This window comes from Cydia pomonella, chromosome 5, assembly GCF_033807575.1.
Source record: "Cydia pomonella isolate Wapato2018A chromosome 5, ilCydPomo1, whole genome shotgun sequence".
Classification (NCBI taxonomy): Eukaryota; Metazoa; Arthropoda; class Insecta; order Lepidoptera; family Tortricidae; genus Cydia; species Cydia pomonella.
In genome coordinates, this window is record NC_084707.1 from 18605258 (window position 1) to 18620866 (window position 15609).

Below are 15609 nucleotides of genomic sequence, written 5' to 3' on the forward strand. Positions count from 1 at the left end.
ATAAAATCTCACACAATTACCCATGAATGATTTTTTAATTTTATGGAGCCGAGTGAAGGGCACGGCGATTTGTGAAAAACCCATTCAAAAACCCGATCAAATTCATTTAACTGGGTCACTGAGGGTTCCATGCAAACTTGCAATGGTAGTTTTTGTACATTTTCCTTCATAAATATTATTTTTCATTGTAAAAAAATTAAAATATTGTGTTAGAATGTGCAACTCCCCCGCTCTACCCCTCCTTGACTTAGTTAGTAACTATATTTTGAAATTTGGCCCCTCTCCTCTTCATATTTCATTTTCCATAGTGATAAAATTAAATTAATAAAAAAAGCACTCAACATATTTGGGTTGCCCTTAAGTATTCCAATTCTACATAAACCGTAAGTCGTTCATGACACAAGGATTCCTTTTAGCTTTTTTGGTACGGAACCCTAAAAACACACTAGGTTCATTATCTTGCCTAAAATGTAACAACAGGGCGACATCGTGATGTTAAATTTCAAATCCCCGTCATCTTCCACAGGCGTCTGAAACCTAATGGACCGCCGAGTATGCCAAGGTCCCATATAACAAATTACGATGCCAAGTTACATCGTAATTTAATACAAAAACCTTTTAACTCCGCTGAGAGCTATCGTAAATTTTTATTTTTCCCAATATTGGAACAAGGGTTTTATTTCCAAAGCCGATTTATATAAAAAAATATTATGCTGATTTTATTGGTTTGTATCGGATATATTATTATGTAGGAACTATGTATCATAGGTACCTATGTAAAGGTCGGACTCAGACTTCTAAAACTTTCTAAAACTACTTTGTTACATAGGTGAGTTTGATAGTTTCTGATTTTTTTTGATACCTAGTACCTACACATATTCGGCCAACGTAGGCCAATTTTTTATTTAAGAATCGCTTGCGTTCTTTAACGTATTGTGTTCCTTAGATTGGCTTATGTTGACATGAAGTATAAAAGAGTAGCCAAGACCAAAGAGTACCGCTAAGAATAATCCCTGAGAGTAATATTATAATAACGCCGCTCTTATTTTACCAAGTCCTAAAATCCTAGAGTAATTTAGTCTAGGAAAGTAAAATGCATTGATTCGGCGTATGTTGCCATACCTAAGTGTTCTTCATAGAATATTTATTCATGTAATTATGTGAACACATGTATCTATATATATATATTTCTGCTGTGATCTCGAAAACGGCTCTAACAATTTCGCTGAAATTTGGTATATAGGGGGTTTTTGGGGGCATACAATCTATCTAGATTAGTCTTATTTATGTTTGGGAAAACGCGTTTTCGAGTTTTCATGCGTTTTTCTTTCGACGCAGAATATGGTCGCTAATCTCGTGTTGCCAGCCGCTGTCCGTCTGGTCCAGCGGGTTAAGACGCGGACTGCTAAACGAGTGTTACGGGTTCGAATCTCGCCCGGTGACTAACTTTTGTTTTCTTTTTATATGTTCAAGTTTATATATAATTTTTTAATTTTTATTACTTTAGACAAGTTTAAATTAGTAAAAAAATGTAGTTAAATTATTACCTATACACCACCATATTACAATAAATAGTTATAACCGAGCAAAGCTCGGTCGCCCAGGTACTAGTAATATATATGTCATCAAGCTATACTTAATATTAAATGAATGAACAGGGATAGCATAGCAGACAACTGTAGATAGAGGAACTCTATTTATTTGTGTCATACGTCACAATTAACCCTCATCATATTTATTTCAAATTAAAGATTCAATACAATGCTATTTAACTTAAGGTCGTGAAGTGGGCGCAGTGCAGACATTGTGTAACGTGCTCATCACGGCGACGTGATCGCTGCACCGCCAACAGCTGCCTTATTGGACGACGCGACATGACTCGACCCATCCAATATTTATGGCGCATTGTGCTCTGTGCCTTTATTTTATGATCCTGGCCTCCAGCTCTACGAATTTCAATATGTAGGTACTGGAAGTGAAAAAGCGACCAGCGATCGACTATTTTCTCGCACAAACTGTGTCTGGAATTAGATCCCGTGTGAATAAAATATATGAATATGTTAATCGTTCATTGCTGACTATTCACATTGCCAGCGAGAATTGTTTTCTGAGATAAAATGTTTTTCGCTGCTGGCTTCTCGCTGATTGCTGACGGACGCCTTTAGGTAGAAAGGTTTGCGTTTAACAATCGAATACCGTTACCTACCGTTATAGTATACATGACAAGTTTTAGTACTATTACGCATTTTTTTGCTACAAATCGGAAAACACCTAGTATTCATGTATAGTGTCGCGTTATAAACCTGTAGCTTTACGGTGAATAAATCATAAATTAAAAAAATGTAATGAATTTCAACCCTTGTTAAGGCGTTTTTCAGGGTTGTTTTGCCCTACGTCATATTGTCATATGATATGTCGTATAGGGTAAAGAAAATTTTGTATGGAGCACTCAAAATAATAACAAATAGGTACAACATGGGTGCCTCATCAAATCTATGAATTCTTCATATGCCTCACTAAATTCTATTCAATAGACAAGTAAAAAATATTCCAGGCCAATTACAAAAGCTATAAATCGGCTAGCACAAACAAATTTAAGTACCTATGTCGGTACTAACTCACAGCGTTCACGTTCAAGTTGTTCAACTGACCCAGAAAATTGGCGTCCTGTAGATTTTCCAAATGAAAGCAGTACCAATGTTAGGGCGTAGAACAATGGGTGAAGCGTCAAGTGTCGTATTGGAGGCAGAGTAGTTGCCTACTTTTGACCATTGTCATTTACTAACTTGGGTTTCCAACAAGGCAAACTTTCGGAAGGTAACTTCGTAATTGTGCACGTATCTCAGGTCACCAACGGGTAGGTACTATTAATGTGTTGTGATTTACGCAGTGAAATGGCGATGTAATATATTAAAACAATATGAAAAAAAAGTCTTGTTCAGAGTTAACTTTCAATATTTTCCGACCAATTTCATACTTGAGGCATAGAAAAAATATCTAAGATGTTGAGTGCGAAGTACCTCCCTATGTCTTATACACAAATATTAAGTCTCTGCTGGTCTTTAGATCGCACGAACCGCTGAAAGATGCGCACTTTTTTAAGCAGGTACCCAATGTCTTTATAACACTCATGTACTTGAGAAAGTTCTCCTGTGGGTAAAACCGGCCCTAACACTGAGCCAGGCTAGGAGGCCCGTAAACGTGAACAACACCAAAAAGTGGTTTAAAAGTGACAGTTTTTATCTAATATCAAACATGGTGTAGAAATTGGCGTGGCGACGGAAAAGGTCCGGACGTGGGGGGGCTCAGTTCGTCGACGCCCGGAATCGCCCTAATGGTCGGAAGCTTGTTACGTGTTTAAATACTCATTACTTCCTTCAGCTCATTTCACCATTAATCAGTTGGTATATTAACAGCCATTACCACGTGAGCCATCAGAGTAACAATCTGTTGGTCCCAGTATTCAAATCCAACTTAGGTTGCAGTCGGCATCGGCATTGGGTTGCAAGCGCCCAATAAATATTTGTTCACGAAAGTAATATAATATTATAGTGATTTAGGCTTTCTTGTGTTTATTTTGCTGCCCTATCTACCTACGTGCCTACATTTTATAATTATTTACTTCTCTTAATACTTTTGTCAATCGTTTAGCAATGTTCTTTTTTGTATTTAATCAGTTTTCAAAATTTCTTACGTCCTCTTTATAAACTACCTAGACTATAAACTTATCAAGGCATTTTCTCAGCCAACTGAGTAACTTTCATTGCAACTTGGCGCCCAAGTGTGTCACCGCTTGAATGGAGTCGTGGCGAAGTAAGTTACATAAGTCTCAAACGAACTTCCCTGATAAATTAGGACTTCATAAATATTCGAGATGTGATCGAATTGAATGTTTCCTTTGGCTCTCAATTTGATTAACTTAGGATTGTTACTCAGGTATCTACATTTACAAAAATTCTACGCTTCTTTTAACTAAGTAACTCAACAATTTCAGTTTAGTACGTACGATCGTGTTCCGCACTTCCGCAGCCTATCGCAACCTTAGATTAATAACCCTCCTTTCTCAGATTTACAACCGTGACGGAGCGACGCTTGAATCTAGTGATTTATTTAGGACTTCGAGCAACACCGGCTTCCGACACGAATATTTAGGATGATTAACTACTAATATTGTACAGCACCTCTTTAACTTCGATAAATGCGATCAATGTTATCTAAATAGAAAAAGTTTACAGTGAAGTCGCCCTTTGGAAAGTTTAAAATAAATGTATATATATGTTATAATTATAAATATGTATATTGTTTTTCGATCGATCCCGGAACGTTAACGTTAAATTTGTATAATGGCGTTGCGGATGATGTACTTCCAGGCTACGAAGTCGACATAGCGCTACAAGCGTAGCTACCAACTCATCATCAGCATCATATCAGCCATTTATCTCCCACTGCTGAGCATAGGCCTCTCTTCTAGTACGCCACTGGTCCCGATCCTACCTATCAGCTACCAGTAATAAGCAGTGAATCCGATGAAATGTTTCTAAATTATATTGTAGCAACAATAATTTTTCAATAGATCGTGTTATTCACGAAGACGCGTTCCTTGACTCGTATTGTCATGTTATTAAAGGTTAGATTTGACAAATCTGCGCGTCGTCGTGGACAGGGGCGTCCAGTGACTATATATTACGGGTGTTCACTTACCTACATTAAAGAAAAAAACTAAAACTACCCAATTTAACCTATTTTTTTTATTAACCTTTGCAAAATACCAACCTCTGCATCTGAGGTGCCAACCTCTACATCTGATTCGGACTCCTTGGCCGAAAATATACACAAGGCGTAGCGCTCCGTGCGTAGCTACCAGCTAGGCAGTGAATCCGATGAATTGTCTATAAATTATTTTGTAGCGACGACAATTTGGCTAATATAACTTGGCTGCGTTAGGTTTTAGAATTTAGACAATAGCGTGATTCAGCCGATTGCTTACATTTGATTTGACCCCGATGCGCGTTTACATCGGCATTGGGCGTTCACTATACTTTTGCAGTTCAATGCTCTCATAAATATCACGGACGCTCCCAGGTGCCACAGACATGATTTCCATTTCTGCACCTTAGCAATAGCGACTACGATTTACTGCTTGTGTTTTTTTTACCTAGCTTTTTTGCAGGGTTTGCCTAAATGCTTGCTTATTTTTGCTAAATATACAATTGTATATCAGTAAAACTTTTCCTGTCTGGGAAAAATACTTTATCCCAAATCATGTACAGCGAGCTGCAATAGTGCAAACTCACTATGCACTTTTGCATCTGTTTGTACGTATACGTAACTTAGATACAAGTTTTTTTGTTGAAGCATTATTATCTTATACTCGTTATTAAGTAGGTAATACTCATTTTTATTTTTCGTTACATATTAAGATTTGACTTATGTATCCAAACCACAATAATTTATGTTTGCGGGTTCGCGATTATACTACCGGGGGCTAAGGGGTCATCCATTAATTACATCACACGTTTAGGGGAAGGGAGGGGGTCAAGAAAATGTCACTTCTTGTTTCAAGGGGAAGGGGGGAGTCACAAACTTTGTGACGTCACTTTAACTTCACCAGTATTAATTTAAAAAAAAAATTCGCTGTACAGTTAAATAACGAATTTTTAGAACGATAATCGTTTTATGCGATTAACTTTCTTTCCTATTCTGTTTTGTGTTATAATTACTAATATTACTTTTGTCCAAAATAGTTTGGTAAAATATTAATAGTAACAAATTAGATTCGCCGATTTTGTTGAAAAAAAAAAATGCGAAAAATGTGTTTTCCCACCAGGGGGGGAGGAGTTTGCCAAATGTGACCAAGTGTGACAAGGAGGGGGGAGGGGTCAAAAAACCTAGAAATTCGTGTGATGTAATTAATGGATGACCCCTAATCATATTATTAAACATCGTAAAAGCCATCAGTTGAATGTTTCAGCTTATTATTTATTCAATCGTATGGCGATACATAGTAGGCAATCATAGGTAATACTACTATAAGCAGAAAGTAGGTATTATAAGTTGACAACCAGGCCACGCAGTTAACCGATCGCGTCAGGATGTCAGATTGGTATAACGGTCCTCCGGGCTGTCTTGGTATCGTTTATTAAAAAAAAGATACACAGCATCAACGACGCTAAAGACATAGGTGTCATAGACAGTTTAGGTATAGTTTAAACAAATGGAAAATTAAAGGTACCCTATAGTGTTTTTTTTAAATATTTGATAAGTTTTGGTAGGTTAGTACCTACCTAAATAGATCACAATGTTTGCTCTGTTAAAATTATAAATTGTGTGTATTGTTGCAGTGGGAGTGGTGACCCCCGGCATGCGGTCGGGGGAGGGAGGCGAGGGCTCGGAGCTGGCGGAGTTCGGCGCGCGCTGGCCGCCGTACGGGCAGGGCCCCGGCTACGGCTGGACGGCGCGCTCCGCCACGCCGCAGCACCCACCGCAGCACCACCTGGCGCGCCACTCGCGCTCGCAGCAGGTACAACACTTATGCTATACAGTATACACGCTGCCCGTACGGGCAGTGCCTCGGCTACGGCTGCACGGCGCGCTCCGCCACTTCGCAGCACCACCTGGCTCGCCACTCACGCTCACAGCAGGAACAACACTCAAGCTATACTCACTGACCGTACGGGCAGGGCCCTGGCTACGGTTGCACGGCGCGCTCAGCCATGTGCCACTCGCGCTTGCAGCAGGTACAACACTGAGTTGGGCCCCAGCTATCAGTCATTATGGCTCATTCCGCTGTGCTGCAGCATCTAGCATGCCACCAGAAACCAGTGCGCGCAATGTTTTAGGGAAGGTTCTCGTGAGTCAAGTAAGTTACAATATGAAAGGAGATATTTGCTGCTCCTAAAAATGGTGCTATTTGATTCTTAAAAATATTTTTGCATGACTAATTAATGAATAATAAGTTACGAAATTAAAAGGCAATAAATACAAGGTTACAAACCACGAGGAAATCCTTGAAATTACGAAAGCACTCGCACACGCGGGTAATACAATTAAAGATCGACCCTATAATTGCTTACTTACCCTACATATACATAAACCTTAATAAAGATAATTGAACTCAAATAGAAGTTGGGAACGTCACTATGGTAAAATTACTTATGAAAGTCACTGTTGGGAATTAACTAAATCGTTTCGATTTTATTGTTCTATTTATGTATCGGTACTTATAAATTTATATCTTATGTCACAAATGTGTGTTATTTTGGTGGCAGAATAAAGTGATTGACAAAATGAAATATCGACATATATCGATGTTACCTTATAGATATTTTTAATATTGTATGAGAAGATGCTGCCGCGAAATATACAACACGTTCGATATCTTCTTTGATATATTGGTAGTACTGAATATATGTAGTTAATAAAGAAATTGTGTACCGATTTGTAATTGATGTTCATTCTTGTTATTCCTCGGTAATTTACAGCATATAAGTTACAGCTTTTAATTATTAATCTATGACTGACTTATCGATAACAGATTTATCGATGTTTCATTTTGTCAAACACTCGTTTTTGCCACAAAAAGTTCTATGTCTGGTTATGTGTATAGTTGTATTTCGATATAGGTAGTGACTTAATAATATTATCGCACTAAGAAAATTGGTGTCATAAAAAAAAATCTGTTATTTATTTATATCTATAGATGTGCAATGTTACGAATTTAAGAAGACGTGTGATAACCGCATGAAACTGTGTGGGCTTTCTAATAGCTAACGACGTGTGTTGTGATGTGTCAGTGGTTGCAGGACAACCGGCACACGAGCTACGAGGCGGAGGACGCGCGGGCGCGCGCGCGCGGCGGCGTCTACTACTCGCCGCCGGGCACCTCCTACACCATCGTGGAGCGGCCGGCCTCCTCGCACGGCCACCATGCGTCCTACTCGCAACACTACTCGGGGAAACTCACCCGGCAACCTTATCTTGGTTCTTCCACTATAGGCAATAGTGCAGGTAACTAGACTATCATTTTAACTACTGGTTAAAACGGGATATTGACTATGTATATTTGTTGTAATGAGTTCCCTATATTTCGGCTCAGTTGCATATACCATCTTATCGGATTAACAAATAACACACAACAAACAACGTCGTAACATAGTAACGTGCATAAAATATATATGGTATCAATTAGTGCATAGGCCTTTTTCTGACTTGGCGCAAATGCGAGGGAACAGAAACAACATACATGATACAACCCCGCTGATCCTCATTAATCAACTGTTCATCATCATTTTCCTCGCGTTATCCCGGCATTTTTTGCCACGACTCATGGAAGCGCTGGGGTCCGCTCGGCAACTAATCCCTAGAATTGGCATAGGCATTCGTTTTCATAGCAAAAGGAGGAAGCGGAGCGAGTGCGTGAAGATGACGTGAACGCACACCCGTTACGGCGCAGGCGAAGAGGAAGAAGGAGGTTGCAGTACATTAACCGCCTGCTTCCCCAGTAGAGCTATGGGAAGGGGACCCACAATATGGCTCTACCCGTTTGGGGAGGGGTTGTAGCGTTGCCAACCCCTCCTCCTAAGGCGCGAGGGTGCTAACGAACTTGGCAACCGGGGGAGTACCATGGATGAATGCTAGCGACCCCACGATGCTCCCCAAACCGGCAAGAGGGTGTAACGCCGCAGAGGGTTTAGTGGGTAGTCTTCTCTCCCCTTTCTGACTTAGAAAGGTGCGAGAGCTGTGAGTCCCACATACCCCCCACTATAGGCCGACACCCCATGGCCTGGGGATGATGCGTAAAAGCATTCCCTCTGCGTCAAAAAAAAAAAAAAAATCGTTAATCAACTTCTCTTTTATTTATTTATTAAGAAACAAACGGTTGCATAAATACATTTACAGTTTAAAAGAAATATATCATAATAAAATCAAACCTACAGTTTCCTTCATTAAAATATCGCTAAAATAATTACATTTATACTTCAAACAAAAATCATGCGGGTACAGTCGAGGTCGCATACTGCATATAACATTAAGTACACATTTTTTTATGAGACTAAAGGGAAAAGATCCTAATTATTATTTAGTATGCTTTCTTTACATCATATATCGAACAATTAAATAAGTATATCGACTTCGGACAGTTTTGCATTATTATTAAATCACCTACATGTACGCCTAATATAATATTACTAATACTAACCTAGCAAGTAACCACGAAACTAATACTAGTATCACAATGAATCCTTACTGCCAAGTCAGGAAAGTCTGTAGTTAACATTTTTACTGCCTTCTTTTACAACGCTACGGGTGCTACGCCTTAACGCGTAGCATTGTTTACCTGCGCTACAACGAAAACCATCGAAGTTGGAAACTGCAGTAACCTCCACGAACACTTTAATACGGCCCGATTCGAACAATTCTTATAAAAAGTCACAGCTGTACGATACTGATCTGTCAGTGTCAAAAGTGACATTTCGTCATTTTTGACACTGACAGATCTGTGCCTTCTTATAAGCAATGTTCGAATCGGGCCGGTATGTCGTAAAACTTATCACACCTATTCTAGTAGTCCAAATAGTTTTGTCCCCTTCTCGAGTGCGTCTTACTCGTAAATCGACAGTCCCAATGAGCCGTAAAATTTGAGTACGTATTAACGTAATAAACTCGAATTGACTGTTTCTTCTAAGATTATGGAAATAAAATTTTATTCAAAATGAAGTTAAAAAGATCTTGGGTAAATCTTAGACCGCTGCCTGTAGCACTGTAGGTTCGATTGAATGGATCGCGCAACGGACGTAATTGAGCGCCGGGCGGCAATTACGCGGCCGCTTTGAATAAGTTTCAAGTGCGCAGCGGGAATATTATCGTTGGACTGAGTAAAACTGTTAGAGTTGCCTGCACAGTTGCCTGCTATGCGTGTTATCGCTAAGTATGCAGGAGGCACTAGAAACTTTTTATGACTTGTGGTTACGAATGTTATTGCACGGTTTTGGCATATTTTTGAGTTGTTTAATATGACCGCGGGATGGCCAAGTGCGGGGGGCGCAGTACCTCAATGTAATAGCTTCACAGTTTAACTAGAGTTAGACTAAGACGGGATTGGGCTGCCAACTTGGCAGCTTTATTGAGAGTACAGGCAGTGCAAGTTTTATTTTGAAACGTCAAACTTCAATGAAATTATGACGTTTACTTAACACTTACAGGCTGAGCTATCAAAATCCTTGCCAACTTAGCTTGGTCTGTCTCTAGTACGCTAGCAGTTTATGAAATACTCGTAAGAATTCAGACACGGAAATTAAGTAGTGTTACTAAACATTTCAACAGAAAACAATATGTTTAAAACCGACTAATATATATAACTGCGGAATGTTTAAAACCGTCAAATATAATAAAAAATCGGCCAAGAGCATGTCACTACCATTCTGCCCGAATAGGCTAAACGGGGCTATTAGTAACTATCATGTACATTACAAGCATAAGGGAGTACCTTCCTAGCGCTTTGTATGTTTTTTTTACGAAGAAGAGAATACATTTTTGCAATAACTCTAAAAAGGCTGGACCGCTCATGTCCGCTATTAACTTTAATTAAAAAAAAATAACAATTCTTTTTACATTTTTGGACCTATTGTTCAATTCAATATTCACTTTATCAAAAATGGTTGTTAAAGACCCTTATTATCGTTTTGAAAGACCTAACAAACGACACTCCACACTATTGTGTTAAAGCAAAAAAAAAAAAACATTTTGCATGCGAGATATTCAAACAAATATATTTTGTAGTTTTGTTACGTGAGTTAATTATTGTTGTTTTGAAATGAACACTCCATACCTCGCAACACGACACCACTTCTCTTCTTTTACGGCTAAGAATTACCAATTAACGTTACTGGTTGTCTACAGCAGGTGCAACAAGTCTTCGCAACAGCACTTCTCACCTGAGCGCGGCGAACGGCAAGAAGCGGCCGATCTCGCCGGAGCAGGTGCTGCGGCTCTTCGGGCAGGGCGGTGCCGCGGCGCTCGGCAAGGCCCTGCCGCCGTCACACCCGCCCGCTCGCAGACACTCACCCGCCTCCAGCCCTAGCAGCACCACGCACCATGTGAGCAAACCGTAGATCACACAAGCCTTTAACAATGTGTTATTGCCGTCAAGGCATCTCGCACCGGATTGGTGTGCGCGAGCAATCAGAGTTGTGTCATTAGGCATCACGTTCGCGCTCATTGGTACGCGTGAGACGCCTAATGATACGACTCAAAGTCGTATTAAACAAGATGTAAAGCTTAACAAATAGTTAAATCAGAATCGGCCTCCGTAAGTATCTATATGTGGGTAAACAGAATGAACTGAATTTCTAATGGTAAAGTACTATATCGCACGCGCATAATTATATATTGCTGTCCCGCTCGCACAGTGGCATAGTAAGAACAATTAGTTAAATATATGTTACAATTGGGTTCTTGACACATGTTGAATATTATAACAAAATGAAAATGAGCCATCCATTATAAAATGTGGAATTCAAAAAATATATTAAGATTTAAAAAAAATACACGGCTTCAGTCTCCAAAAAAAAACCTTTCAAAAAGAAAAAATAAAATGGTATCATTCGATTCCGTACATTTTATTGAAAAATAAATTGTACCACAACTATATACATGATGCAATATTTCAGGGTCAAAATTGCAATTTTCTTGTTCTTCCATACGTTTAGAACTGGCTAATGTAATGTGACGTCACATTACAATATAATTTTGTTAGAGGCGTTTCAATCGTCGAGTGCGAGCGTCAGACTTTAACTCTCATTTCTGACATTTGTGTTGCTTAAATGCCATGAGCCCTATATAGACATTTCATCCTCAGGTAAATCAAGTTCCATTAACATTATTTACAAAAAATTGTCAAGTAGCTAATTAATGTTTATTGCCTTGCCTACCAAGACAAATTACGTGGCTACTAGACATGAAGATTTATATTTTTCCTCGAGGCATTTGTAGCTTCAATCGATAGGAACGGCCTATACGTCAAGGTTACCGATACACTCGATGCACTCACGGAATGCATGAGGATTATAATCGACGTCAAGGCTAGTTCGCCTGTGTCGGATAATGTATTAAACAATGGATCCTAAAATAGCCTGTGGGCAGCAGGGGTGAGGGGTGTCGCAGGTGTAAATAATTCTAGAGTAAGGCCGTGCCAGTCGATACTGTTACTTTATTCATTACCACAGTGCCAGCCGTTTAGGGAGGAATGAAACGGTGGACATGACCACACACAATAAAACATTTTTTCGCGTTCTTTTTCACAGAGCGATGCGGCACGTCAAATTAATCCGATGTGGGCCTACGTGCGGTTGGCACGAACTTAAAGCGCACTTGATTTATGAAGTTTCTGTGATATTTTATAATATGCAAAATAATATCACATTTTAAAGTTGCAGCACATTAAAAGTGTATCGTAAAAAATGTTTATGAAGCATGTCTTATTTGTCTTAAAATGATTAAATAGACGCTAAAAACGTTAGTAGTTAGTGTGCTAAAAGTTTAACGGTAAATAATTATTATAAACAAAAAATCCCAAAACACGCATTCTGCCGCTAAGCGAGTCGTTCATTATCCTCCGCTTTGTGTTATTAAAATTCCTGCACATAGGCATGTCCATCATATGCCACTGCCCGTGGCTGGTAATGGACAGTAACGTCATCATCATAGTCAGTCTACGGTAGGCGACGGCACATACACGCCGCTTTTCTACTTACAAACTCTTTAACTGCCTAAATTTAAAAGTGAAGCACTTTTTTTATATAATTTAACTTGATTCTGAGTTTTTTTATAAACTCGCAGCATAATGCTTGTGTTAAAGTTAGCGTTCTATTATTTTCACGCATTTCAGTCAGTGTCAATCAGTGCTCGCCGGGCGTGTGAATATCTGTAACAAATTCTAGGAAAAGTGTCGTCGTGTAATATTTCACGAGGGTTATTTCTCACGCGTTAAGGCTGAATCATATATTGATTCCTTGGAACTTTAAAACAATATAAAATTTAATATACTTATAACTGTAGCTTATTTTTTACGTTTCATATTATATGAAGTTTGCTTACCTAAGCTTACCAAAATGGAGTGTTGAAACATTTAAGTAAGTGCGTGATGTTTTATACCGCTGTGCCGTTCTATCACGCAGTCTACCAAGTACCTCCAAATTGGATTCGTTCGAGCATTATGAGGTAATTTAATTTATTAATTTAAGGCTTGCGTATAGCGTTTTATTAAGCATTTGAAGTAGATACTCGAGGCACACGCCAAGGAAAATTAAATATTCTGGCACCCTGTCTCTTGACATTCATACCTATGGTTTTATGTGTGTGTGTGTGGGTGTGTGCATGTGTGCGGTGTGTGTATTGTCATTTCTGTGCTCTAACAGAAGTTTGATCAAACGAATAAGTAATTAAGTAAACGTAGGCCACTAGGCACTGACCGTCACTATTATAACATTTATTGCGATGTTTCTTCTCTGTAACTATATACCAAACTATCTGAAGCCAAAAAAGACATTACAATAAGACTTTATTTGCTCTCGTAAGCTTAAGAGCTTACAAAATAAATATTAAAGAGTTCTGTATGCTGAAAACTAGGTTTTTGTTTAACCCTTTTCCTGGCATAATATGATTTACCGACCACGTACGCACCACCGCCAATAAAATTTCAACCTTAGCAATCCGATTTAGGATTTAAATTAGATTGGTATATTGGAAAATATGACCAAACTCAAACTTCAAGCACTCATAAAGGCTAGATTAATTGCAAGGATGAGATTTGCTTGTCTTGTTGTTTGCTGATGTTTATGCGAATAATAATGTTAATGCGAACAAGGCGTACTTATGGCAAGCGACAAAGTGGGACTATTTGCCGGCCGCGGTCAGATATACAAATTTGAATTTTTTCGTATAAATCCATGTATTTCCTACATAAGTTCCGAAAAATTAATTGATGCCAGGTGCGAGCCAGGATTTCAACCCGCTATCATCGGATGAATTGGAAGCATGAACTACTCTGCCGCTATATATACTATAACAACAAAATATATCAATTCACACAAAAACATACATTATAAAATAAAATTAGTACCTACAACATATACTTAACCCTTTTTCGGATTCGGCAAATACAGAAATTAAGACGTAGGTAGAGTTACCTAGTTAGATGCCACTGTATTCTAAAGTTTGGAGCGGAACTCCAGCGCCACCAGGGATTTGCAAGTGATCATCTCTCTGTTCTCTGTGTGGAACCTGTTGATTTCCTCTTATGATAACCTATGCGTACCTACATACTTGTCACAAAGTTAAGCGGCAACAGTTCTTAAGTTAGATAACATATACAATAATAACAACAATTTCTATACAATAACTTATCATTTTTTAGGATTCCGTAGTCAACTAGCCCTTAGAATTTCACCATGTCCTTCCGTCGGTCTGTCCGAGGCTTTGCTCCGTAATCGTTAGTGAAATTTGGCATGGATACATAAATCGATCAATCCAAAAAAATCGTAAAATAAAATCGAATAAAAAAATACTCCGATACAAAATAGTTTTTTTTTTCGTTTATCTCATTAGTTTGGGATATTGTTGGATAGGTGTTACAAAATAAGAATAAGGGTCTCCAGCAACGATTTTTTGATAAAGTAATTATTTTCGTAAATAATCGACCGGAAAGATATGCCCGCTGTAACTTTTGAACCATGAGTCCAAAAAATATATTAAAAAAATCGTAAAAATAGAGCTTAATATAGACATTCAATGAAAACTATAGCGACCATGATCACTTAAGCCGTTTTTGAGCTATCGCAAAAAGACTTCCCTTCTTAGGACACTAATTAGAAAGCGCTGTGAAGGTACTCCATTATGCTAGTTATGTACATTATGATACTTACTATATAGCATCCGTTCAAGGTTTTTTGTGACTAACGGGTAACTACGAAACCCTACACTGAGCATGTCCCGACATGATTCAGAATTAAAAGTAATGCTTACGGCTAGACTAGCCACACTTGCAGAAGGTACCTACATAACCTACATTACAAATATGGTGAGCCTGGCACTGAAAGTGTTAGCACCGTCATAGTCATTGACCGGTAACAAAAAATACCTCACACACGTTGAACGTGTAAATGTTTGTGTAATAGTACATTACTACAGAGGCCGGGACGAAAGGGGTTGCCGGCCGAAGACATATAGACGGATAGGTCTGAGGCGGGCAACCCCTATTTCCCGCCGAGGTATGTATAGTGCTTTTCTCAAACATACAATGAAAGAAACAACAAAAAAATCAAAGTTTTATTTTTAAAGAAATTATAAGTAAACAATTACTATTTCGCTATATTTTAACTCGGTTTTAATAGAAAACAGATACTTTATAAATATTTATTATCATGTTACTTCAAAAAAATACGAAAGCACGTTTCTGAACTAACCTATACAATTTCCATAGAATTTCAATTTGTTGCAACCAAAATTAAATTATAACCTCTTCTCAATCTCAATAATCAATCAGAACGCAATAGCAATAGGAACTTGTCACTAGATAGGTATGTAGATAAACTAAATTTATATATTAAGCGT

General features: G+C 38.5%; 1 protein-coding gene across 8 annotated transcripts in view; it reads left to right on the forward strand.

Annotated features, from left to right (window-relative positions):
• The window catches only part of LOC133517967 (whirlin), a 139396-nt gene that overhangs the window by 29817 nt on the left and 93970 nt on the right, over positions 1-15609 (forward strand). For 7 of the 8 annotated variants that reach the window (XM_061851464.1, XM_061851465.1, XM_061851468.1 and 4 more), the window contains exons 2-4: positions 6342-6520; positions 7794-8007; positions 10900-11096. In XM_061851464.1, the coding sequence (XP_061707448.1) occupies positions 6362-6520; positions 7794-8007; positions 10900-11096 (570 nt within the window). In that variant the 5' untranslated portion in view covers positions 6342-6361. The remainder of the gene's footprint in view (positions 1-6341; positions 6521-7793; positions 8008-10899; positions 11097-15609) is intronic. The other variant, XM_061851466.1, reaches the window with a different exon arrangement.